Source organism: Cryptomeria japonica, chromosome 6, assembly GCF_030272615.1.
Source record: "Cryptomeria japonica chromosome 6, Sugi_1.0, whole genome shotgun sequence".
Taxonomy (NCBI): domain Eukaryota; kingdom Viridiplantae; phylum Streptophyta; class Pinopsida; order Cupressales; family Cupressaceae; genus Cryptomeria; species Cryptomeria japonica.
The window spans coordinates 660,842,695-660,863,326 of record NC_081410.1 but is presented as its reverse complement, the minus strand read 5'-3'; the positions used below and the strand labels follow the sequence as shown (position 1 = coordinate 660,863,326).

General features: G+C 34.0%; 1 protein-coding gene across 3 annotated transcripts; it reads left to right on the top strand.

Annotated features, from left to right (window-relative positions):
- Positions 1-8,795: 8,795 nt before the first annotated feature.
- LOC131070728 (putative beta-glucosidase 41) lies at positions 8,796-12,794 on the top strand. Of its 3 annotated transcripts, none has more exons than XM_058006341.2 (13): positions 8,796-9,135; positions 9,237-9,303; positions 9,412-9,470; positions 9,583-9,658; positions 9,801-9,872; positions 9,966-10,053; positions 10,154-10,409; positions 10,821-10,936; positions 11,169-11,392; positions 11,490-11,521; positions 11,611-11,713; positions 11,878-11,952; positions 12,409-12,567. In XM_058006341.2, the coding sequence occupies exons 1-13, from the start codon at positions 9,001-9,003 to the stop codon at positions 12,426-12,428; spliced, it is 1,323 nt and encodes a 440-aa protein (XP_057862324.1). In that variant the 5' UTR covers positions 8,796-9,000; the 3' UTR covers positions 12,429-12,567. The 3 variants fall into 3 exon arrangements, with proteins under 3 accessions (XP_057862324.1, XP_057862323.1, XP_057862322.1); XM_058006340.2 differs by having other exon boundaries at positions 11,878-11,986; positions 12,392-12,567; XM_058006339.2 differs by having other exon boundaries at positions 8,800-9,135; positions 11,878-11,986; positions 12,409-12,794.
- The last annotated feature ends 7,838 nt before the right edge of the window (positions 12,795-20,632 follow it).

Here is a 20,632-nt window from a genome sequence, read left to right as displayed (position 1 = left end):
AGCTACGATGAAATTGATGGTTGATTGAATGGGAATCCTGGGGAATCAACCTAGAATCTCTTAAATCTCTTTAACCAAATACATAGGATCAAATACCAGATACACAGTAAAAAAGATCAAACACGTGGCAAGACTGCTTAGATACACGATAGTATAATCCAGATATGCAATAGGATAAACCATGTAATGCCCCGCCAGGAAACCCCTAAGGGTTTAAGTTAAAAACACCCAAATAGAGCGTAATTTTTTTTTTTTTTTATAATAATTAGAAGCATTAATACAAAGTTCCAACATTAGGATAGTTGAAGTTAACTCAATTCATAACTAAGCACGACATTAAAATACAATGGAGATAATCTGTCAATTTAATTATCACAGCGGAAGGCTCAGCAATCCTAAGGAGTTTCCTAACGCGATTACACAACCTTACACCTAACTCAACTTGCGTCATTAGATCCATCAAACTGGGTAACTTAATTACGAGATGTTGCATAGATCTTGATTATATAAGTGTTCAAAGATATGACGTCTTATAATTTTAGGAGGCGTTCATTTACTTTAGTGATTAAGAGGCCAATGAGGGGTCATGTATTCAATACACTTAATTATCGTAATTACATTAAGAGGCCCCCAAAGGGTTCATGCATTTAATATAGAGAGGTTCATTCCTTGGGTTTGAGGTATCCATTCACAAATGATTTCATCCTTTAATGTGTTAATAATAGGCTTAATGAGATTCATACATTTAAGGTCAAACTATGATTAGTAAAGCGTGGTTTCCTTCATTTGGCTTTAAAATATTCACCCACATTTGATACCCCTTTTAAAAGTTTAAACATTATGGTTAATACGATAAATTTGTTTCTTTCAGATTAATTTCCATGAGTAGAGAGAGGTCTCATCTTTTGTTTTCCTACATAACCAACTAATGAGTTGGAATTCTTTTATGGAAGGTATAATGGGAGTAGTCATGGAATTCATTTGAAGTGTTAATAATGCAATAAGTGGACTAACTTCATTAAGATGGATATGCATTAGGCCACACGAGAACATCTTTTAAATTAAAGTATCATTAACTAGATGACAATCAACATTTCAAGATTAGAATAATTAAAATCACGGTGGCATTCTCTATTAGGATTAAAATACAATTTCCTGATTTCATATCACTTTTTTTTTGTTAAATGAACTTAAAATGAGAGAAATAGTTTTACTAAGTTAAATGTATAAACCACAAGCCAATTACTCTCCCATTTTAGATTTATTTTAGCAATCACGAGGGATTCCTTTTATGAGGATCAAAATATGGATATCTATTTGGGTTCACACTATTATAAAGTTAAACTAGTGAGGTTTATTGATTTATACTTACCACATGAATTACTAAGTATATTCTTCCATTATACAACATGAATACCTAATTGAGTCCACACGGTTATCAAGTTAACCTGATGAGTATTTTGGTTAAGATTAAAATGTGACATAACTTAACCATTTCGTCCAATGCAATGAAACATAATTGACATGGCGTGATTCATTTCCTAAGGTAAAAAGATAGATATTTATATGATGTTCATTCTTTAGTTCTCAATTTAAGAATTGTGACATAAATCTTAACTACATTTCCTTTTTTACATCCATCCCATTTATATACTTAATAACAAGTTAAACCAATAAAGTATTCCAACAAGATTCTTTCCGCCATTACAACTTAAAGTATCATTATCAATTTACCCTTTTTTTTTTTTTTACACTTTAATTTCAATATTTACATACCATGTCATATCCATAATTCGCAACGTTTAATGAACTTAAGAAACTACGTTTATCCATATGAATTAATGTTATGCATTTAAATTCGAATTCATTAAACTTCCACCATACACTCATGCAAGATTTCAACCATTCAAGATAATTTAAAACATAAAACAAAGTACGCAATAAACATCGCATGACACAGAATATGACCTCGGAGTTCACCCCGGATGGGCTACATCTCCGGGTCTACTCAACTGCAAGACCCTTTTAGTATTTAATATAGTTAAGGTTACATATTTACATGCCTTTACAATCTTGCCTTTTAGGCGAACACGTACACCATTCCACCTCTACCTCGTTAGTTATTACATAGTGATCCCTTTTAAAAACGGGTCAAATTAAAACATAACAAAGAAGACAAACAAACCAAAATTCTATTGTTTGACGGTACCCTAACTAGGGTTTTATTGACTTATGACCAAAACTAGCATATCAAGTCTTACTATAAACTAACCAATTTAATTACAGCAAACTAAACTGCAAGGACATCACCCGGAAGATGCATTTGTTTACCCATATCATCTCTATCCACAATTGTCGGTCGAGTTTATGGTTTGGATAATTTAACTATATTTATAAATGCGTATTAGCGTAAAGATTTACTAAATGTTGCTTTCTCAAATTCCAAATATATTATTTACTAGTTTGGAATTAAATAAGATACTAAATTTAAAAATTACTTAATATCAAGCAACTATATCCGAATCTCTTAAACTTTTTTTTTAAATTCACTAAATAACTGAATTCTTCTTTTCTTTTCTTTTAAAACATATTATAGAAAATAATAAACAAATAATAATAATTAATTAAAACAAACAAAATAAACTATTTTTAAATTGCTATAACTTTATTTTTTTTTGTTTCTTTTTAAACAAATTATATAAAATAATCATAAAATAAGTAACGGTTAATTTAAACAATGAAAATTAAACTTATTTTTAAATTCAAAAAAAGAGAGGGAGAGGGTACCCACGTGGACATCCACGTGGGCCCTCCCCCACCTTACGCAGCCCAGTGACCTTTTGGTTCTGGTAGCATCTGCCGTGGGGGGCACAAAACCTCTTTTTTTGTATATTTTTTTTTTGGTTTTATTTTATTTTTTTTTAAAAAAACAACCTCTGGTAAAATACAATACCAGATTCAAAATTATTTATCATTCCAAACCCAGATCAAAACTGCCTGAGTGCAGTCCCCAAAATTGCTAACTGAATATTTATAGATACATTTAAAAAAAAAAAAAAAAGACAAAGAAAACATTGTATGTAAATAATACAAATAGAATGTATGATTTTCTCACCAAAACACAGTCTGATAACACAAATTTAGAGTGTTTTCCAGCAAACCCTCTCTCTTTATTTTGAAAACAACACAGTCACAGCCAGTTCCTCTTTTTTCTTTTGTAACAAAATTTTGAAATAAACCAACATGATTGACAAAAAGAATGTAAAAACCCCATGCCCATTTTTTTACAGCCATAAAATAAATTTCCAGATTGTTTAAACTAAGAATGGGGAAGATTTTCTCTTCCTCAAGATATCCCAAAAAAAAGGACCTTGGCCAATCTTAGAACCAAGAACAACCAAACTGAAAACTAAAACTAAAAGAGAACACTCATGCAACAAAGAGGGTAGATTAAAATTTCTTACCTCCAACGCTTTCCGGGAAGAGATTTTGATGAAGATGAGCTCCCAAATCAGCTGCTCTCCTTCCTCATCCTTCTCCAAAATCCCCAATCTCCCTTGCAAGAACCATCCTTTTCCAAAAAAAACCCAAGGCCAAGAAGACCCCCAAAATGCTTACCAAACAAGATTAAAAGAAAGCCCTAATTTTTGCCCTAATTTCAATTTCGAAATTAGGTATTTATTTTTAAAAATAAAATGATTGAAAGTCCCAAATGGAAGTCATTTCTTTCCATTACTTATTAATCTTATTTGTTTTCCCTTATTAAAATTAAAATGCTTCTTTCTCCTATTGAGTTTTAAAATTTTTAATTTCTTAGTATCGATTTAGACCTACATTTATATTTTGGGACTACTCACCGAGTAAGGCATTTTAATTAAATTTTAATTTTCTAAGAATCAATCTTTTTATACTATGTCAACTATACAAGTAAAAAGGAAATAATTTTCGTTTAAATAATAATAATTTATCCCTTTTCTTCCAAAATGCGAAAATGAGTAATTTATTACTATCTCCCAAACGACTTTAAAAATTTTCCTTTCTAAAATGCATAATTTATTAAAATCGTAGTTATTAAAATTAACTATTAAATTAACTCGCTTTATAACTTAATAAAGCGACATTTTTAAATAAAGGACTAATCTAATGCAAGAGTCTTGTTTATTCAAATTTCTCAATTACAAATGCATAAAAGTTACAAATGCGTAAATGAGCACACTAACCTCAGTTAAATACCTTAAGCTTGCTACAATAACAATTTAAAGCAATCTCTTAAATTAGTGATTACTCATATAAAGAAACCACCTATTTAAATTTCCATATCACTAATGTGCACGTCTACTCATAAATTTAAATTTGATACTTAGGATCACAAACCTCACTTACCTCGCGCATGGCACACAAATCGAGGGAGTCCTCCAATTCTCTCGACACGCATCCCAATGAAACGCAAGCCCCACGAATCCACACACGATGCTCACCTAACCATGGCTAAGGCAAGACGAGAGTTATATGACCACTAAATCCGAATTCAAAAGATGAAAGAGCATACTCAACCTTGCAAATTCCAAAGGAGATGAACCTTGCCCTAAGCGATGTTGTACCTGCAAATCTCCTGCACCCATGAATTCATACAAGCATGCATATACAAATACATATTCAATGAAGACGTTAGCTCAAGATTTATCACAAGGGTTAGGAACAAGTACATTTACACGGAAATCGATGCAAAAGCACAATAATAAGTATGCACAATTTATTTATATTATCTAAGCTACACATTGCATATCGGTTAATCTACCATTTGAGAATGCCACATAGGAAGTCAATCAAGGTTAAACGGGTTTTAAAAATCCGACTAGGGTATGGGCATTACAAACCACACATGCAACAACACTACTTAGAAACACGACAGGATAAGACAGATATGCAATAGGAACTACCAAACACGCTACAAGATCTACCATAGACACGTTTATGGTGAAAGGTCTGCTTAATTTTTTTTCGAATGTTGAAATCGTGACCAAATTTGAATGTTTGATGATTAATGCGGCAATAAAATATTGCAAAGAAGAAGACACAATGGTTGTTGATGTGCTGAATAACAATAAGTTAATGACCTAAGCTCCTCAAAGCCCAAATTTCCATTAATCTTAATACAAAAGAAGACACACCAAACACTCTTTACACCTAAGGTCAAGGCCGATTGCACTTAACTTAGGCCCACACATGGAATCTCAATCGAATCAAATGTGAAAACACCTAAAGGGGTGTTGACATTCTTGTCTTTGCAAGAGAGGATATGTATAGATCTATAGGATTGGAAGCATGATCCAATCATCCTCTTTCTAGAAGTTGCAGGTAGCTTATACAATTCAAAAATTTCTATCTCATCTCAAGGGAGTCATATGGTGAGTAATTTTAGGTTGTGATATGCATCCCTTGCATTGAGTAAGACACGAACAATCTCAATAAAAAAGGTGGGGCACTACAACAAAGTTTCTAGTCATTTTTCAATCTAGACTTTCGTGCCTACACTCACTAGTAAGCCACTTAAGGCTTTGGTAAGCTATAAGGAAGGGAGCTAGGACTACCTGTGTGGCTCTAAGTCCACCCCCAAATTGACACCAACAACACACACCCCCAAGTTAGGCTCCAATTTTCACCTTTACCACTTATATAGCGGGCTGAAGGAAAAGCCACATTGAGTTGTTCCCATTGGAGTGATCAATTATTTAAAGGCAAGTCCTCTACAAAAGCAAAAGTAGATATTGTGATTTCCCTTACACCCAAGGTCTATGAAGGTGAGGGGAGAGGATACCTTCACAACACCTTTGGGCGCATAAGACATGACAAACAAGAGTCAACAAATCCAAGCTTGAGCTAATATAAGAAAGCACAAAAACTCAATGAGCTACCCCTACAAAATTCAAATTAGTAGTTGCAAAAATAACCCCTATAAATCTGGCAAGAAGACATTAGTAGTTTCCGAAAGAGGGGCCTTTGGAAAAGATACACCACTTTGTTAGTACAATCAAGGGTTGGCCAAATCAAAACTAAATCTGAAAATACAAAAGATGAAATGTAAAAAACAACTTTTAAAAACTAGAGACGTTGTAGTACCTTCCAAAAATGCAGACAAAACTGACTAATAACCTGCAAAATTAGAAAAACATGCAAAACCATGTAACCACGAAAAAATCTACCACAAACGTGTTAGAAATAACCACACACGCATTAGGATAAACCACAGATGCAACAAGATATACTAGAGACACAATTACATATACCAGAGATGTCTCAAAATAGAAATTGTAAAAAAATGAAAAAATCCCTAATTAGCCACATACGTGGTAGAAACTACCATAGATGTGTTACACGTAGGAATAATGATCAGATACATGTCAACACAGAAAAATGTTAGGTTTGCAAAAAACCCTAAATAACCAGACACACATTAGGATCTACTAAAAATGTGCCGAGAATGACCGTATATTTGTCAGAAAATACCAAATACACAACAAGATAAATTTCTGACAAAAAATACAGAAATGCAACAAAAATTGCTAGAAACATGGAAACGAAAAGAAATAATCACAAAATTTGCTATGCAAAATTGAAAATACCTAAAACTCAAGCAAAAATGTTAGAAACAAGGGACAAGAGTCCCACCGAGTGTGCCAAAATGTTTATGTTGAATTTGACCCCTATTTGTAAATCTTAACTAAGCCAATCAGTAATTCTAAATCTACAAACTAATTCAAAACAACATCAATAGAGAATCTATCAAACATGCAAATACTAATGAAATAAACCAATATACCTTAACATGTCAAAAAGGTTTGTCTCCATTGTTCTCCTATCCTCCATGATCTTCCATTTGATGTTGTTGCTCTTAGATTTGTGTTGCACTTGCACAAGAGCTCAAGGAAGAATGGATGTGGTTGTGATGATGTAAAACTATGATGCAAAGATGATGTGATGATGTACTCTAGATTGATTTGATAGAATGTTGGCATTTTCAAGACATGTTATGAAAGTTGAGAGAAGGAAGCCTCTTTTATAGAGATCATCCTAAGAACAGAGGGTTTAGATTAAGAGGTTTACAGATGAATGGCCAGGATCACATAGATAAAAAAGACTCAATAAGATTGAAGGGTAGGTAAAGATGAAGAGAGGAGATTAAGAGGTGGAAAGGTAAAAGATAAGAATGAATAGGATTAAGATGTTAAATTGAAATGAAGGGATTAGATTTAAAGAGTAGGTAATTTAGGGAGACATGTTCTCATGTGAATAAGAAGAAAAAGGTAAATGAATTAATTAAATAAATAAAAGTATTTATTTAATTGATAGAGAAATGCCACATAAAATTAATAAATAAAATATTTATTTAATTTACGAAAGAGGGATGAGATTAAATAAATAATAAATATTTATTTAAATAGAAAGAAGAGGCTTAGTGCATGTAGCCAACGTACTAGAAGAGACTGCAACTCCTAGTCACATGGCTCTCAACTGCCTTCTTGACTAGCCAAGGATCATGATAACCATAGATGGTTGCATCTTTCTCATCCACCATCAACCTCTTTGTATAGGTGAGGTGTTCTTGATTGGTTGGATTATGGCAAGATTTACTTGGATCTAGCAATTTCTCCGATTTGTGCTCAATAACTTGTAGATGAAGATCAAGAAGAGGAGGGCACTCTCATTGGTTCCAAATTGATTATTGAAGATTCCATCCTTGGCAATGTATGAGTAAACTAGATGACTAGGATCTCCCTTATTGGTGTAGCTCTCATTGCTTAATGGTTTTGTTGTTCCTTAAATTTTGGTTTGGCCTTGATCTTGTTAGACTTTATTTTGTTGTACATACCTTTTTCTTATGATTAATATATTATTCTCTTTTTAATATATTCAAAATTAATGAACCATTATTCATTAAAAGAACTTTTCATCTTTAAATTATGATACAAATATGTGCTAACATTTAAAGTAACTACACTTTTTTGTGCTAAGTAGACATCCAACCGAATGAATATGGTTATATTTGATAGTACGCAAAGTCCAATAGTATTGAGTAACGATAGTAGTGATTACTTATTCAATATGAAAACAATTCGTTTGAGGAGGCAAGACATCACATCATGACTGGTTTCATAATCACAATTCATAATTTTTTTTGTTTTGTTTGACATTGAGAAGAGATTAAAGATTATTAACAATGCGATGCTCGATCCCTTAGAAAATCCGACATAAAAAAGAACCTAAAATTGAACTAATTTGAAACATCTGATCCCTTAGACCGTTGGGTCTCGTGAACATCATTAAAACTCCTTCATTCATTTTTCATTCATTTTTCATTCATTCATTCCCTCGTTCATAACATGTGAAACCCTTTAAACCCGTTAAGGAGAAAATAGACTTGGTGGGTTCTCTTTCTGGCTACGCGTGAGTCAATGAAACGTCGGTTTGGGAAAAGAAATGTCACAAGTTCGAATCGCGAGATCAACATTCCTACTGAATAGCCGGTACGATTCTATTTACAGAGAGCCTATTAAGCAGGCCGAGTGGGGGCCATGGAGAGTTGTTGCTTAGCTCTAACGCACACATAATTCTCGCCAAATTTGATGATAAAGCTTGCATTAAAGGCTTCGGATCACAAAACATCCTTTTTTTGTTGTTTCACGAAACGTAACGGATTAAATCTCCACAAATTTTGAGAAACGGAAGTTAACCATGGCAAAAAAAAATCTTTTGTATGTTTCTTTCACGAAACGCAACGAATTAAACCTCCACAAATCTTGACTAACAAAAGCAGAAAGTGCACGTTATCAACTGCCAAAATAACAGCAATATGAAATACCAAATTCATGGGAACAAAAGATTATGACACAAGTCAACAAACATGCGGTTGTTGTTGCAATGCGTTAAGCTAATCATTATTTTAAATTTGAAAGCAGGGAAAAAGGAAATTCGCTGCAAAACATCCCATGATCTCTAACCATGAAGAACACTGCATCTATGGGTATTGGTATTACAATTATATTCTGTATGATTGATGTTATGCAGTTTCAGAACATTAGCAGGGCTGACTTCCCTCCTGGTTTTGTTTTTGGAACTGCTTCATCTGCTTACCAGGTAAATATTTTAGCCAATTTGTACTTTTTTATAATCTTATTTCTTTCATTCAAGCTTTTGAGAATTCACCAGTTCTGAAATTTGAAAGCATGTTCAAAAAGTTTGAAGGAGCAGTGGATGAAGGAAACAGGAAAGCTAGCATTTGGGATACATTTGCACACAAACCAGGTTAATTGCTGAATTTTTGCAGAATCTTAAGAGATTTGTAAGCTTTCTCTCTGATTAAGGACAGTGGGTCCTGGTTTGATGATTAAGCAGAGTTATTCTTTTTGGCAGGGCGAGTCATGGACTTTAGTAATGCAGATGTAGCAGTTGATCAGTACCATCGTTTCAAGGTATGATGATCAGCTCAACCACCTGACATATAGTTCCAACAAAACACTCATAGAAGGTGAAATGTCAATTCTAGCTTGAGCAATGACTTAAGTATTCAAGTTTGATATACAGGAGGACATTGATCTTATGGTTGATTTGGGTATGGATGCCTACAGATTTTCAATATCTTGGTCACGATTGTATCCCAGTAAGGACCAACGAAAAAAAAAGTCTTTCTTTTTCAATTGTATTGTGTTAAATTTTGCTGAGATCAATGTTTTGATCATATTTCATGATTTGGATGAGGGAGCTGTCTGGCATTCTGAATTATGTTGTGGTTAATTGAACAGATGGAAGTGGAGAGATCAACAAAGCAGGGTTGGATTATTACAACACTTTCATAGATACTCTTGTTGAAAAAGGTGAATTCTAATATATGGTTCTTAGTAATGTAGTCATACTTATCTTTTAAACCAGCTGAGATGAAAGCTCATGGTGGATTCTTTTTTTTATAGGAATTGAGCCTTATGTTACATTATACCATTGGGACCTTCCTCAAGCTCTTCAAGATAGTTATGGTGGGTGGTTGAGTCCCCAGATTGTGTAAGAACCACACTTCAATTTATAATTATTGTGTATGATCTCACCAATGATAATTCTTTCATTCAACCATTTCATTATAGCTGTATACTGTGTTTTGCAGAGATGATTTTTCCAAGTATGCAAAGGCTTGCTTTGGAGCTTTTGGAGACAGAGTGAAGCATTGGATCACATTTAATGAGCCTAGGGGATTTTCTATCAACGGTTATGACCTTGGCTTGCAAGCTCCAGGAAGGTGTTCCATTCTTTCTCACCTTCTCTGTAAGGCAGGAAACTCTTCGGCAGAGCCTTACATAGTTGCTCACAACATACTTTTATCACATGCTACTGCAGTCGATATTTACAGGCAACATTTCAAGGTCTCAACCTACTTTTTCAAATTCTTATTTTGAATAATATTTAGGCATTGGGCTCATGGAAAGTAATTCAGAATAGGAACCCCAAGCATCTAATGTGGCTTAAGGGAAGGTGTTGGTAATAAGTCAAATCGAGACTTAAGATGGGCTGGTTCTATAAGTGCCAGTAGCTCAATTGGTAGAGCATTCCATTAGCATGAAAGGTCTTAGGTTTGAGTCCTAATTGACCCATGAAATACTCAACATAAAAGCCTTTAAAAGTATGGTGGCTCCCATAAACTTGTTCCAAAAGTGTGAGGAGATTGTCTATAAGAGTTGCAGCTTCCTCCATGAGACCTCTGTCTATGTTGTATTTTTAATGAATCAGTTAGGACTCGAACCAGTTATGAGCTAAATGATATTCCGTGTGTGCAGAAGAAACAAAGAGGGAGCATTGGTATCACTCTGGATGCCAAGTGGTTTAAACCAATGTCTGATTCTTCGGAAGATCAAGATGCTGCTCAGAGAGCACTAGATTTCGAGCTTGGATGGTAAATTGATTTAAAGAAAAAGGATTAATGATTCGCTTCAAAGTAATTCTTAAAATTAATTTTCCACAGTCTATCAAATAATGTATGATTGTTCTTTATTTTAATTATGTATATTCCTCAATCAACATTTTAGATCACATTCAATTATCCATCATTTAAAAAGATAACACACAATTAAAAGAAAAAAACAATCATACACTATTTATTAGATAAAACTGCTCATTCCCTGCAGGTTCATGGATCCCATCTACAAGGGTGATTACCCGGCATCAATGAGGCAGATGGTGGATAACAGGCTACCCAAATTCTCTAAAGAGCAATCCAAATTACTCAGAGGTTCTCTTGATTTTGTTGGCATTAATCACTACACAACACTATATGCTCGAAACGATAGAAGTCGAATTCGCAAGAGAATTCTAAACGATGCATGTTCAGATTCAGCAGTTATAACAAGTCGTAAGCTTAGAAACTTATTGTACTGTCTTTCTACATTCCCACATTAAAATATTAAGATTAACTTCCTGATTTTCATAACTGTATCATTTGATTGCAGCCTTTCGTAAAGGAGTTTCGATAGGAGACCGTGTACGCTACCAAAACTCTATAACGGATAAGATAACAATTTTACACTCCTCCTGAATTACTAGTAACCATTTTGTATTTTCTTACTACAGGGTGCCTCCATCTGGCTGTACATTGTTCCGTGGGGTATCAGAAGTCTCATGACTTACATCAAGCAAACATACAGAAACCCTCCAGTAGTTATCACAGAGAACGGTGATCTTCTCACTCAACTAAAATTCTTGTATGCATTTCTATTTGAATTTTCAATCTTGAAATGAATATTGTATGTGATGAGAGTTATCCAAAAGACAGATTTTGAAGGCCACTTTCTTCAAATTTTTAATTTTTTTTAATGGTGGTCATAATCTTTTTGGCAGGGGTTGATGATCGGAACAGCCGCTTCATACCTATGATGAATGCCTTGAATGACAACAAGAGGATGGAGTATCACAGTGAGTATCTTTCAAATGTATCCGCTGCTATCAAGTAAGTGGGTAGTCTGATATGATTTTGCTATCAAGATTGAATTGTGTAATTTAGAGTTAAATTCATTGATTTAATTTTATGAGTAATAGTTCGCAAGAACTAGCATTAATTGCATATAGGTGAAGCATTAAGCTTTTTTTGGAAGATCGGCCATCCCAATATGCGCTTAATCATGGACTTAGTACTGGACTTACCTATGATTAAGCGCTTGAGTTAGAGTAATCCTGGGATGATTGACTTGTCGAAAAGGTCCAATGTTTCACCTTGTGAACATCTAGATGTAATGATATTACGTGTATCGTTAATAATCATGAAAAATGGGTTCTTGTGAACTACTGCTCATGAAATTTGAATTAACAAATTTGATTCGAAAACTACAGAGAAAATAATTGAATTGAAATGTAGTGTTTATGGAATCCCAGGAAAGATGGGTGCGACATAAGAGGTTATTTTGTGTGGTCACTGCTGGATAACTGGGAGTGGAATTCAGGATTTACTGTGAGATTTGGGTTATACTTTGTAGACTACAAAAACAACCTCAAAAGATATCCAAAGGCTTCCGTGAGCTGGTTCAAAAGCTTCCTAACCCCGATTCGGTGACGATAAAGACAGGAAATTTATTTATTTATTGTACGTTACTTGGACCGTAGGGCTGGTATATATTAAATTTTATTGACGAAAGATTCTCCTTACCTAGAGTGGATTATGTGTGATGTGGAAGAGTTTTGCCACGTGGAAAAGCAATCTGAACGTCAAAGTTTGAAGTCAATTTGTATTCGTGATAATCCATTCATTTGATTAACAGTTATATTTGGCCGTATATAACAACCTGTCTTACCCACTGTGCATTAGGAATCATTTGTCTGGAGTAGTTGGGTTTTTAAAATTTTTTTTTGTTGAAAAGTAATCTAAATTTTAAATATTAGATTTGTAGAGATATTTATGAGTTGGGGTTGTCTATTATGTATTTTATTCAATGTCAGCAGAATTTTATAATTTATAAGATTTTTTATTGTTATTTTTAGATTTGATGGTGTGAATGTTTTTTTGGGTGGACAAGTCTTATTAAATGATGTTCGAGAGCAAAAGAGTAAAATGACAAAGTCCATATTGTAGACATCTAGATAATGAGTTCAAATCTTCTTCTTCAAAATTTATCTATTTTATTTTACTATATTTAATAATTAATTAAAATTTAAATCTTTTATTCTACATCTAGATTTATTAATAAAATATAGACAACTTCATAATTTTAATTTTTTTTCAATAAATTTATTCTAAATTTAGATTGATTAGTAAATATGATTTCAAATGTCTATTCAAAATATTCCATGGACACTCTAAAAGTTTTAAACTTTTGTCAATAAATTTATTCTAACTTTAAATAGAATAATAAATATGATTTCAAAAGCCTACTCAAAATATTCCATAGGCAACTAACAGTTTTAAATTTCTGTAAATAAATTTATTCTGAATTTAGATTGATCAATAAATATAATCAAATGTGAATTCAAAATATTGGATAGACAACAAAACACTATTAAATTTCTGTTGATAAATTTATTCTAAATTTAAATTGATTAATAAATATAATGATTTTACACACTAATTGAATGAAGATTTATGATGAGAAGAGTGACGTTTTGAGGTATCCACCGACTATCATTTGCACTCGCGTCAGCTAAAATATATTTTTATGTTGATATTGTTTATTTTTATTTTTAAATAGTCGTTTCATATTATATTAATAAAAGAGAATAAAACGTGGGGCGGAATTAGCTATAAAATAAAATATCATTGATGTAATATTTAAAAATAATTGCAGTAGTTGAAAAAGAGGGTAAGATACTTTATAGTATAAATTTAGATAAATTCAACTCTTTAAATAAAAGAGTTGCGATGTATAGTAATATTAAATATAGTAATAATTAAATGTGAGAGGTAGAGTATTTAGTTTTAAAATTGATAATGATAAATAATGTTGATGATAATCTGAATTGACTTATTCTTATCACAAAATTATCTATCTTATTCTATTATTTCATGATTTGAATTGGTTAGACAATCATGCTAATCAATTATTATTCTCACAAGTTTGATCTTGGTTGTTGTAAACTTGATCTATTGCACAAAATTGATTAGTATGACATACAAATAATTTGGAAAAAAATGTTCCTAAAGATTCACTTCCCTTCATCTTCTTGTTATTTGAATTTGTCAAGATAGTGTGTATGGTCGTCGTTAAGGAGCATGCCAATTTAATCGTTGAACAAATTCTCCTAGGTCACACCCCTTAATGGGCTAAAGTAACTATGATGAACGGTATAGAAGACAAGATACATGAATAGGAAAATGGTCTATATGATGATCATGTAGATTTATTTCTTTATTACCTTTTAGAAATTAAAGTATGCACAATTTTCTCTTTCCCTTGCATATTATAGTATTTGAATCCTTATTATTTAATTGTCGGCTCATAATGGTTGTTAGAAAAGAGTGTGAAAGTTAGAATTCAAAGGTTTGATTTTGGGGTCATTACTATGTGTCTTAAAATTCAATTAGGTCGATATCAAGCAATGTGGAAATGAACCATAGAATAGAGTGATAATCTTGAGGTCAAAGAATAATGTATGGAAGCAAGTGCAAATATGAGGAAAAATTGGATGATTAGAGGGAAAATGTATGAACATTGGTATAAATAGGGATAAAATGGACATGGACATGAATCGGGCCATAACCTAAACTCAACATGAGTATGCCACTTATTGATATACTATTACATTAAATTCTACTAAATTGGACACAAACTAAATGCTCAAAATGGAATGAGTGTGCTAATTTCACCATCATACTAGAGTAAGGAAGTAAAGAATATGCTACAAATAAATCTAAATTTGCATTTTTTAATTATAATTTATGACTTAAGATAAATAAAGGTAATTGACACATGATCAATTAAGATTGTAAATAAATGTCTTAAGATGAAGAATGAGATGGAGATTACGTGCTTACCTTGGAATTGACACAATGCAAAGTTTGATTGTAGTGATATATTGTGATGGAGAGATAAAAAATTGAATCTAGTATTATATTTAAGTATGAGGCTTTAAAAGACTAAATTTAATGATAATTTGAGATCTTTGGACACGATTACATTAGTGTGAGCTAGTCTAGGTGGTGCAATTCTATCCTAATACTATGATATTTTCCTAAGAATAAATTGTCATTTGATACTTGTAGAAGAGTTGCACCTAATGTATATCTCTAGAAAGAAAAGCCATGTGGTTCTAAGAAGTGTAGTTGGTACTTACTATAGCATTGAGAAAGAGTAACATTAAACTTCCTTGTTAGCATTTAATCCTAACACCAAGTCAACAATAATATTTGCATAGCAAGTAAACACAAGAATTGGCTAATATATATAATATATTCAAATGGCTAGAAGCTACAAAGTGTTAGTGACATGTGTGAATATGTTGTCTTGATTAGATTCTATCTTTAACATGTATACAATACCAAGGGTAATTCCTTTAAATACATGACTAAACACATAATTAGAACATTTTACCACAAATGATTATGAATGATATAGTTATATCTAATTTCCACCTAAAGAATGAGAGAATTCTATTTTTTTTAAATAATGGATGATCTATCTCAAACATGATATATTCTAGGGGATAAAAATCACACGTTTTTTTAGTCTAGGGTAAAAATGTACAGATAAATGGATTAGGGGTGTTTTGAGAAAAATAATATGACACTCAAGAGTCTTGTATTAGGTTTTGGGTTAGCGAACATGTCATATGTTTACATAAGAGTCATATATTTACACACAACTTTTTAGGGAGAGGGTGATTGGGTCATGCTTCCAATCTTGGAGCCCCCTAGCTATCCTCTCTCACAAAGACAAGAATTCCCAACACTCCTTAAGGTGTTGCACATTTGATTCGAAGAAGATTCTTGGTTTTCACGAGCCTAGCATCATTGTAATGAAGCATTAAAATTAGGTTGTGCAAAGTGTTTGGAGTGTCTTCAAATGTGTTAGACTAGTGGAGATTCACTTTGAGGATAATTACTTATCCTACCTTTATCAATAAAAAATTAGCCAATGTGTATTATTATCTTACATCTCTTGCCAAGAGAAATACAAAGAAATGGTAGTCCTAACACTGCCCTTTGGTGTCTGTGCCTCTATTTTGGCATCCACACCTATAAAAAATTATCTACACTTTTTCGTGCCTTGGCTTGAAATAAATGTCTCCACCTAGCCTTTTTCGTTTGTGCCTTGACAATATTTTGATCAATTCAATCTGACATATTACTTGACAAACACAAATCTTGACATCTGGTACGACAATTTATGACCCTAGGGAATCTTGATAGATGTACAAACGAAACCTCTTATTGACACAGTCACCTTTCATTCCATCATCATAGTCATCCACCTTTATTCACACCCTTCTTTGAAACCAACCTTTTGTTATCTCTTTGGACTTAGTAAACCAACCAAATATCGAGCCCTTGATCAAATCCATTATCCTCAATCCTTAATCCTTATCCAAGGTCCAAGCTTAGAAAAAGTTTATCTAGATTCTTAATCCTTTGTAATCCCTAATTAGTGTCATGCTTAAGAACTTGCCTATCTTAAATATTGCACCTAACTAGTCCTAATCATTGGGTTAAATCCATAATCCCTATCTAATATTTCACGAGAACTTTTCCTATCCCAATTAGGAAAAGATATAATCCTAATCAAAATTATTCACTAAAATCTAGATCTTACCTAGTTTTGTCTCAGATCTTACCCCATGCAAATAAAATATAATCCTAATCCAATCCAATCCAAATCAAATATTAATCCAAAACCCAATCCAAATTAATTTTAATCCAATGCTAAGTCCAAAACCCATTGTCCTAAGTCCAAGATCTTTCTTCCTAGTCCAAAGTCCAAATTATCCATATTCTTAATCTTCCAATTCCCATTGTTTAACAAACCTACATTTCTAAAACCTTAAGATTTTCCTTTGTATGGTCAACTTAATGATTTGGATAAAGAAATCTAAGACATGAAGAAATAAAGGAGGGACATCAAAAGAAAGCTTATACCTTTGAAGAAATATGTCCCTTTCCTTTTGATAAATCAATTTCTATAGCTCCAGGGTATCTTTCTAACTTTGAGATTCTAAAATTTGACAAGTATAAAGGAAAGTGAGAACCTAAAGAGCATATTAAAGAGTTATTCATAGCTTATGAAGAAGTCTCCTATAATGACATCTAATTAAGAAGACTTTTACCAAAGAGTCTAGGAGGCCTTGCCCTTGCATGGTTCACTAGTTTACCTCATGGCTCTATTACCTCATTCCCATATCTCACTAAAATATTTGTGGCTCATTATAGATATAATATTGAGAGTGAGGTATCCATGATGGATTTATGTAATACCAAACAAAGGAATGAGGAAGCCTTTTCCAACTTTTTACAAAGATGGCATCACCTCATTAAGAGATTTCCTTGAGATATTCCCGAAGCACACCAAGCGGAAATGTTCATGATCAGTGTGTGAATTTTCCAAGATCAAGGGCACAAAGAAAAACACAAATAAGAGAGACAATAGTTTTACAAGAACAAACTGTATTCTCATCAATATGCAAATATGATCAACTAGATTAACCAAAACAAAGAAGATGAGATTGCTTATATAGGCAAGGCCAAATGGATATGTGAGCACACAATCATGACATGTGGCTCAATGAGAAATGAGGGTAGGTAGGAGAAATAATAAAATATTCCACAAGAGGTGGATCACCCACCAAAGGTGGAATGTAATAACAAGATAAGACCAGAAAAGGTGGAATTTATCCTACATACATCATCCCTATGTGCACACTTCCCTAAGTGCACGAGGGATTCACTAAATAGGCAGTATCATATCACGTGCGTTCATATTGGGGGGTTTAATATCCAAAAAATGAGGGTAAAATATATTGCCCATTAGTGAAAATAGGGGGGTTTTTAATTTGGGCTATGAAAATGTAATATTTTGTGCAAATAGGGGGGCTTTTAATTCAGGCTGTGTATTGAAATGGGGTAAGAAAAAAGGAGTTTAGAGCAATATTTTTTGAAAATAGGGGGATTCTTTAGTATGCCATGAATGCTAGTGATATAACCTAGGTTCACTAAGTGAATGCCCTATGCCTAAGTGTCTCATATCCAAACTAGGATGAGATGCATTATCCTAAGTCAACTTAAGTAAAGTGTAATTATATCCTATATGAATAAATAATTACACCAACAAACCCCCTTAAGTGCAACTTAGGGGAATGTAGACTCAAGTTAACCAATGCAAGATGGGTCTCGACTACTAGGCCATGTTAGGTACCAATGTACAAATGCACATGCAAGCAAACCTATGCAATGCAATCTCTCACAAATAGAGAAAGGGAGAAAACCCAGTGGAAAAAAAATCTCCCCAAAAGAGAGATATATGTACAAAGAGACTCTCAAAGAAGAAGGACAAAACCTCAAAGAGGAAAAAGGCCCCCCCATAAGAGAGGAAGGAGAAGTCAGCCGACCCTCCTTGGTGAAATGTCCCGCACCCCCAAGAGAGCATGCAAACTGATTATAAGTACTCTTAGTGAAGGGTTTGGTGAATATGTCTCCAACCTGCTCCGCTGTAGGACAATACTCCAAATCAATTACCTACTTTTGAATCAACTCCCTAATGTAGTGCATATGTATCTCGATGTGTTTGATCCGCTAGCCCAATCAGAGTTTGTGTAACCAACCAAGCGAAGTCCCGTGCCTACTGCAAAGCGAATCCCATAATGATGTGTACCCTGGATGTAGTGCAAGATGCATTTGGATGCTTTCCAATGAAGCTCATGTGGTTCCTGCATTAAGCGTGAAACCATGCCAAGCACAATGAAATGTCAGGGCGTGTGTGAGTCAAGTAGATGAGACTACCCACAAGCTGATGATACAATGTGGCATCAACAAGTGGAGTGGAACACTTAGCCTCAAGCTTGACTCCTGAAAGAAAGGGAGTAGGCGTAGGCTTACAATCAACCATGTGGAAGCATGCAAGTAGATCAAGAGCATACTTGGGCTGTGAAAGTGTAATCCTGAAAGGTGACTGTGAAATCTCTATCCCGAGAAAGTAGTGCAAAAGACCCAAGTCAGTCATGGTAAATCGATCAAGCAAAGCAGATTTGACACTGCTAATGATGGATGAGGTGATCCCTGTAATGATCAAGTCATCAACATAGAGCACAAGTATCAAGTATGAGTCATCCTGTCACAAAATGTAGACATTTGGATTGGAATGACACCTAGTGAACCCTGTTGAGAGAAGAAAGGAATCCATCTTGGCATACCAAGTCCTAGGGGTTTGCTTAAGGCCATAGATAGATTTCCTCCATCGGCAAAGCAATGAAGAATAATGGATGAAACCTTGCGATTGCTCCATATAAATCTCGTTATCAAGATACCCATGAATAAAAGCACTCTTCACATCCATCTGATGTATAACTTAACCATGAGCTGCGGCAATAGCAAGTGTCAAGTGAATGGAGCAAATCTTGGCTACAGGCACAAAGGTCTCAGTATAGTCAACACCTGGAACCTGTGAGAAACCTTTCACAACAAGTTGAGCCTTACACTTATCAAAACTACCATCCACTGCAAACTTGGTCCGATAGATCCACTTACATCGAACCATCTTTTCCCCTTAGGGAGAGGGACTAACTCCCAAGTGTTATTCCTCATCAAGGAACTATATTACTCCTCCATAGCTTGGTCCCACTCGAGAACCCCTGATGCTTCCTGAAATGTCTGTGGATTAGAAGCGATAGAAATGTATGCATGTGGAAACTCATGATGCTATGATCGAGTCCTTTGTGTGTCTGAAGGATACCAACAAGAGAGCCCATGGACTTAAGTGTCTGTCGAGCCCAACGAGGTCTAGCTGGAGATGGAGGATGAGGCTCCTCAATTGCAAGTGGACCATGCAGAGGTGTAACCCTACGAGTCAGAGTTGAAGGAGTATCATCATCTGAATCAATGTCATCACTATCCACAATGGAGGAAGGTGGAGGAGGAAGTGAGGCCAAGCTAGGAGATCTTTTGTCAAAGTGAACACTCCTCTCAATAAACACCTCATGTGTCTTTGGATCTATTGATATGCCTTAACACCCTCGGGATATCCAACAAATATGCAAGGCCTACTCTAGGTTCCAATGCCTTGCATTTCTATGGAGGAATGCGAGCCCATGTTGGACACCCATAGACTCTAAAATGTCTCACAATTAGTTTCCTACCAACCCAAGCCTCAAAAGGAGTGATAACCTTCAAATCTTTTTGAGGAATTGAATTTTAGATATGTGTGGTACAACTGATAACCTCTTCCCAAAAGGCAGGATCAAGAGAATGTGTGTGTATCATACAACTAGCCATCTCCTTGAGAGTTCTATTCTTCCTTTTTGTGACTCTATTCTGTTGTGGAGTGTAGGCAACTGAATGCTGAAGATCAATCCCCTTAAGTGTACAAAACTCCTCAAGTCTATTGTTCATATATTTCCCTTCCATTATCTATGCGAAGGATCTTGACCACTTTCCCTGATTGCTTCTCCACATGAGCCTTGAAGG